The 7,383-nt window shown below is 32.6% G+C and overlaps 1 protein-coding gene across 1 annotated transcript; it reads right to left on the minus strand.

The window, feature by feature from the left end:
- Nucleotides 1-2,329: 2,329 nt before the first annotated feature.
- On the minus strand, nucleotides 2,330-6,065 carry LOC147810729 (uncharacterized). Its single transcript, XM_087162051.1, has 8 exons — nucleotides 5,063-6,065; nucleotides 4,547-4,816; nucleotides 4,124-4,312; nucleotides 3,896-4,051; nucleotides 3,604-3,787; nucleotides 3,459-3,537; nucleotides 3,012-3,107; nucleotides 2,330-2,362 (listed from the first exon to the last, which is right to left on the minus strand). Exons 1-8 carry the CDS (start codon nucleotides 6,063-6,065, stop codon nucleotides 2,330-2,332), a joined length of 2,010 nt encoding a protein of 669 aa, XP_087018177.1.
- Nucleotides 6,066-7,383: the final 1,318 nt, after the last annotated feature.

A 7,383-nucleotide genomic window follows, 5' to 3' on the forward strand; every position in this document is an offset into this window, starting at 1 on the left:
TTCATGTTATATATCCGCACATTTTCTACCAATGATCAGCGGAGAATGTTCAAAGCTTTTTAAAATAGGCAGAACACAAAAGGTGACATAACTCAAAGCGTGAACGTTGTGGTCAATATTTCTGTTTAAAAATTGCGTTCTTCTTTATAAAATGTCACGCGAGAAATAAGAAGCAGAGAAAGCGATAATACGTTATAAAATCAAAGTATGGCCGTGATTGCCTGGGTAGCATGGTGCGAGACTCGCGTTTGTGAGAAGGAGAGTTCAAATCCACCTGATCGAACATCGTGCAGAGAATGGTGACTGGTGCACATTAAATCTGTCGCCTCACAAAACCCTTCATGTTCCCATTACAAATAAATATCTCTGGGGGTACTGAATTGATTGTTCTCTGATTCAGGTCAAAATTACGATTTGTGGATGAATGAATGGATGTATGAATGGGTTCGCCCTATAAATGGGTGAGGCAGAAGTAGACGTCTTGGCCATGTATGGCGTCTCGGCAAAAACAAGAACAATCGCACCGCCAATGCCTTAATGGCCAACAACAGCAACAAAATTAAATAAACATGATTAATATAAATAACTAATATCGATAAATACGTGTTTGCGAAAGTGTTTTTTTCTACCTTTTTACAATGCCTTAAAATATAAAATTGACTTCGAAAGAAATTCGAAAAAAATTATCCCATTTTCCAACAACTTTAATATACGATTTATTTTGACTAAGATCTACTTAAAGTGGTAGCATTCATATATGCCAACAATATATTTTCATAACGTTTATTCTGGCGAGAAATCTTTTTAAAATTGATTTTATAAAACTAAATTGGAATTTTTTATTAAATTATCAGCAATCTTGAGAAAAAAAGCTCGTCATCACCTTTCAGTTTTTCCAGGTAGTACGTAACCTGTATTTGGTGAGGTGCTTTCTAGTGATAAGATAATTTAAGTTATATTTCGTTTAATATTTCTTGTATCAAGAAATTTTTCCTACACTCAAATATCAAAAACTCGAAGTATAATATCAAATGCAATTTTATTGCAATCGTCTCGTGACACTTACAGAAAGTAGGCGAAATTATTCGTTTTCTACAAATTAGTTATTCGCTAACAATTAGTTTATTGTTATCTATTTATTAAAACTTTAGAAGAAAGTGGAGCCGATAACATTTCTGTTGCGTACCTCTGTTCTTAAGAGCCTAAGGCATTGTGTATACTGTTGACGAGGATCTCAAATAGAAATCTCCCACAGACATTCTGTCAATTACTACTCTTTTTTTAAAAAATAGCTCATATTGCACAATATTTCAGATCTGTGAATGAAACTGCATCATATGGTCGGTCAAAAACCGTCGAAATTCGAGTAAAGGCTACTAAAATTTATGTGACCGTCATGCACCTTGCTAAGGGAATAACGAACCAGTTCAACGTTTTCATAAGTGTATTCCATGAATGCCAACTGCTTCACATACAGAAAAAGTTGTGAAAGGGTAAAATTGCTGGCAGAGTTTAGTGCGTTGTGGAAAATGCCCAGCAAGCATAATGAAAAAGTCATCTTTTAACTAATCATAAATTTTATTAAGCAAGAAAAATCATAACTTAACTGAAACATCATAAAGGAAAACAATCCTCTCCATAACATGAATTCAATACATACAGTCATGAAAATCAAAAGAAATAAAACTCCAAATCCAATCTTGATTTGTTATATATATATATACATAATAACAGTTGCATAATGAGGGTACTTACACACTCAAAATTAATACTATGCAAATTCTGTCTTTAAACTATTTTTAAATGTTCGAACTCCCTCCTTCAGAGGTTTTTCGAACTCGTGATCTCTGACTCTTACTCGAACCTTGTTCATTGAAATTCATAGTCTGACATGCGGCCCCATCGAACATTTCAAAATAAATTCCTTTAATTTTATTTAATTCAGTCTTAGTTAAAGCCTTAGTCAAAAAATCAGCCAAATTACTTTTACTTTTAATATACTTAATTTCGAATTTTCCCTCATTAAGCAAATTTCTCACAAAATGAAATCTAATATCAATATGCTTCGTCTTAAAATTTTCAACATTATTTTTACAATAATAAATTGCAGATTGATTGTCACAATACAAAACAGGTTTTTCAATTTTTGATATTATGTTTAACTCATTACATATGTTTGTAAACCATAAAAGTTCTTTAACCGTATCGGTTAATGCTATAAATTCTGATTCCATGCTACTTAATGCAATACATTTTTGTTTGCTACATTTCCAACTAAAAGGAATACCTGCTAAGCATATCAAATAACCTGATGTAGAAAATCTGTTTGTTAAATGACAACCCCAATTTGCATCTGAATAAGCTATCAAAGAAGAATTATTAAGATTTGATAAACAAAGTTTATGTTCCTTAGTATTTATTACATAATTCATTAAATCTACAACTACAGTCCAATGTTGGTAATTATAGCAATTCGAGAATTGTGACATAACGTTCACAGCATATGAAATATCTGGTCTGCTACGATTTGCTATAAAAGATAAGCACTCTATCAATGTACGATAAGGAAATTTCTTCATTATTTTATTTTCAACAATTTCATTTACTTTATTTGGCAATTTAAAACCTACTTTAATTGGTAACGTAACATGAGTTTTAGGTAATTCATTAAATCGTTTACATAATTTTTCAATATAAGTTTTTTGATGTAAATACAAACTACCGTTTTTGTTCTCAAAGTTAACACCTAACAAATATTTGACTTTTCCTAAATTTTGAATATCAAGTTTACTCTTAATCAATTCAATAGTTTCATCTAAAATAGTTTTAGTCTTACAAAATAACGCCATGTCATCAACGTATACTAATAAAATAATGTTATTCATTTTATACACACAATTACAACATTTGAATTTTTCGAAACCAATCGATTTTAGTATAGTATCTAACTCTGCATTCCATTCTCTACCTGATTGTTTAAGTCCATATATCGACTTTTTAAGTAAACATACTTTATTCATTTCACCTTCAATTTCAAAGCCTGGAGGTTGCTTCATATAAATTACCTCACTAAGATGTCCATACAAATATGCAGCTTTCACATCTAGCTGTGCATATTTCCAACATAACATTGATACAAGAATAATAAATAGTAATCTAATAACTGAAAAATTCACAACTGGTGAAAATACATCAAGAAAGTCAACACCATGCTGTTGTCTAAAACCTTGTGCTACAAGTCTAGCTTTGTATTGTTTAACATTATTGTTTTCATCTCTTTTTACTGCATAAACCCACCTATTTCCTATTACTTTAGCATTGGGAGGTTTATCAACTATTTCCCATACCTTTCTTTCGTTCATAATATTTAACTCTTTTTCCATTGCCTTATTCCACTGATTTCTTTCTGGTAGTTTTTGTGCATCAGAAAAGTTTTTCGGTATTTCTACATTATATACCTCACCTTCAAATATATCACTTATCTGATTATCTACAAAAGAGTTAGATGGCGAATCTTCACTTTCGCCATCAGTGTCACTATGGGAAGAAGTTAAATTTTGAGTTTTGCTTAAAGTTTTAAAATTAAATTTAGAATGATCATACTCAATTTGGTTTTTATCGCAATATTCTTTAGCTTGGTTGTTTGATCTTAATCTAGTTTTATCGCCTGGAGGGTAATAGTAAACATCTATTCTGCTACTTTTATTACGCGGTCTCTCAACTCTAGTCCATTCTGTTATTTTTAAAGGTTTTAATTTTAAATCAGGAGATTTAGCATGAACCTTATCTATTTCATTTTCATTGTTATCATCAAAATTGATGTCTGAATTCAGATTTATAAATAAAAAGTTTTCATTACTAGGTTTACCAAATAGTGTTTTAACTCCGTTTTTACTTTCATCAATTTTTACGTGTATAGTTTCTATAGTTTTCCTATCTTTAGGCAAGTAAATTCTATAACCTTTAGTATTGACTGCATATCCAGTTACAATTCCTACTTTTGCATTTGGTAGTAGTTTGTTCCTCTGAACTTTAGGGATATGAGCATACGCTAAAGATCCAAATACTTTGAAATGTTTAACTGACGGTTTATAACCATAGAAAATTTCAAACGGTGTTTTACCTTCCAGTAGTCTGTGTTCACTACGATTCTTTACGTGAACAAAACAATGCAGTGCTTCTGCCCAAAATCTACCTTTTAAACCACTATCGGCTAACATTGAGCGTATTCCCTCTCCAGCTACTCTGTTATAAGATTCGGCTACACCATTTTGCTCAGGAGTGTATACTGAAGTTCTCTCCATACGTATACCTAATTCATTAAGAAAATCTTGAAATTTTACATGACAAAATTCCATGCCGTTATCACACCTTACAGATTTAAGTTTAACATTTAACTGTCTTTCATATTTTGCTAAATACAGTTTAAAGCAATTAAAAACTTCATGTTTATGTTTTATAGTAAAAATTTCAACATAACGAGAAAAATCATCTATTACAGATACGAAATATTCAGCTCCGCCAACTGAATTTACGGGACTTTTACCCCAAACATCCATATGTACTTTCTCTAATACACTTTTAGTCATTATACCATGATTTACTTTAAAACTAGTTCTAGTCGATTTAGTTATTTTACAAGTATTACAAGCATCAAATTTACCACACAAATTATCTAAACCATTCACAACATTGTTTTGACTCATATGATTTAACATTCCAATATTTAAGTGGCAAAATCGTCTATGAACCAATTCTCTATCTAGACCTGTACTAAATGCTAATTCTTTAGTTACTACCACTTTTTCAACATAGCCTTTAAGTATATACAACTTATCAATTCTAGGTACAGTAAATAAATAATTATGGTTTTTACCAAATACAGTCATTTTGTTATTACCCCATTTTACAGTAATCCCTGCTAAATCCATATTAGAACCGCTTATTAAATTTCTACGCATATTCGGTGCAAAATATACATTTTCTAATTTTATGGGAACAAATTTATCTCTATCTTTAACATTAAAATGTATATCACCAATACCAAAAATATCAGACTTACTATTTTTATCTCCAACAAGTACTTGACTAGGATTCAAAGTCTTGAAGTTACTAAAGTAGTCTCTTTGTGTACAGAAGTGAGCTGTGCTGGCAGTATCTATCAGGAATTCAACAAACTGCTTGTCTTTCCCTTGGCGAATTTCAGCATCTCTTATCGTAGTCAAATCACTATAAAAGGTTTCCTTGGAATCTTGAGTTTTAGAATTCCGTTTCGTGGTTTTCTTCTTCAGGAAACATCTTTCCGCACTATGTCCTTTCTTATTGCAGTAGGAACACATAATTTTTGTTGTTGTATCATTGCCCAGGACGCGACCACTGCTTTTATTTCCATTCAACTTCCGATAGGCTTGCTTTCTAGTAGATGAAGTAGTATAAGCATCGGCGACTATGTCCTCTCCTCTGTCTTTCTGCTTTTGTTGTATCCTTCCAGATTCGATTAGGAGCTCCTTTTCAACATTAGAAATCGAAAAATCTTTATCTTCTAGTCGATAAAGCATTTGAACTAAGTTGTCATAATCTGCTGGCAATCTTCTAATTAATTGGAAACATGTGAGCTTTTCCGGCATTACAAAACCTGCATCATTGATCTGTTTCTTGTTTTCATTTACTAACTTGCAGAAAATGCCAATAGTCTCCTTCTCTGGATCAAACTTCAATTCAAAGAATTCATCAATAAGTCCGGCTAACCGTGCTCGGGAGGTAGGTTCAAAGTTTTCCTTCAAAATAGTCCACGCTGTTTTTCCGTCCTCTGTGTCGGCTATCAGCGGTTGAAACTGCTCATCAATTCCTTGGAATATAGTAGAGTAACTTCTAGCTTTTCGCATTTCATAAGAGCGTAAGTCTCTGTCTGTTGCATCAGTTGGTAATGGCTTCTCTGTACCACCAACAAATTCCCAAGATCCTTTATCGATGAGTAACACTTTCATATTTACTTTCCAACTACTGTAATTGAAACTGTTTAGCTTTGTAAATCCCAATATGGAGCTGCTGTCATTTTCGGCCATCTCCAATCTTTCTAAACGGCCCCAGTAGCGTTATAATAAACTTACTTCTAAAGACGACAAAAGCTTAACTAAGCTGGGCAGGCATGGCCCATAACCTTGCTGGCAGAGTTTAGTGCGTTGTGGAAAATGCCCAGCAAGCATAATGAAAAAGTCATCTTTTAACTAATCATAAATTTTATTAAGCAAGAAAAATCATAACTTAACTGAAACATCATAAAGGAAAACAATCCTCTCCATAACATGAATTCAATACATACAGTCATGAAAATCAAAAGAAACAAAACTCCAAATCCAATCTTGATTTGTTATATATATATACATAATAACAGTTGCATAATGAGGGTACTTACACACTCAAAATTAATACTATGCAAATTCTGTCTTTAAACTATTTTTAAATGTTCGAACTCCCTCCTTCAGAGGTTTTTCGAACTCGTGATCTCTGACTCTTACTCGAACCTTGTTCATTGAAATTCATAGTCTGACATGAAATAAAATTTGTAGAATAATGATAATTATACTCACTCTTTATAAGAGTAACCACAGGATAAAGTTTCAAACGATACTTTAAATCTTTGATATGCAGTGATGAAAAAATTAATTTAAAAGTAATACTTAACTACAAAAAGCTTAAATCTGGTTACAACAAGAAATGTTTTTAATAAGTGGAGCAAGTTACGAATCGAGCAAAACCATCACCTCCTACACCAAAAAGCCTCCACACTGTGTTTTATAAGTTGTCCGCGCAGACTATTCAGAGAGTGAACCAGTTGTGCGCATGAACCCAAAACCTTTTATAAAAGTACCTATACCCATATAAAATAAGATGAGTGTACCAGGCACAATAATGTTGTGCGGCTTCTGCCAATACCTCCTAGAATAAGGAAGGCCTCAGCACGGGTTAACATAAATGAAAAATCCGATCCGTGAGTAGTCCAACGAAGTAGACCTGAATGGCTGCCACATTCTTCCATTAGCATTGGCGTCATTCATACCTTTCATTTTGGCGAAATGGAATTCCGATGACCATTACAGTCATTCCCTTAAACCCTCGTTGGCGCCTGTTTTTCCCTTCCACGTGTTTTGTTATTTTTAATTCGTTTTTGTGAAGTTTTAAGTTTATGATAGCTACTGTTGGATTACATATTTGCAATATATATTAATGTGTCATGCCTTACCATTGCTGTGCAGTAAACTGCAAAGGAAATTATGCTAACGGTCCAAAAGTTGCCGTATTTAGTTTTCCCAAAGATGAAGCTCAACAAAGACGTTGGCTACAAGCACTCTCACGGAAGGATTTTATCATCACTAAGAATTC

Source organism: Parasteatoda tepidariorum, chromosome 4 (assembly GCF_982258835.1).
Source record: "Parasteatoda tepidariorum strain Cologne lab strain chromosome 4, Ptep-v5.0, whole genome shotgun sequence".
In the NCBI taxonomy this organism is placed as follows: Eukaryota; Metazoa; Arthropoda; class Arachnida; order Araneae; family Theridiidae; genus Parasteatoda; species Parasteatoda tepidariorum.

Coding starts and splice junctions, on each gene's coding strand:
- LOC147810729 (XM_087162051.1), bottom strand. CDS start 6,065: ATGGCCGAAAATGACAGCAGCTCCATATTGGGATTTACAAAGCTAAAC. Junction 4,313..4,546: donor AGTACATATGGATGTTTGGG/GTAAAAGTCCCG, acceptor TTAATGAATTAG/GTATACGTATGGAGAGAACT. Junction 3,788..3,895: donor ACACGTAAAAATTGATGAAA/GTAAAAACGGAG, acceptor AAAATGAAATAG/ATAAGGTTCATGCTAAATCT.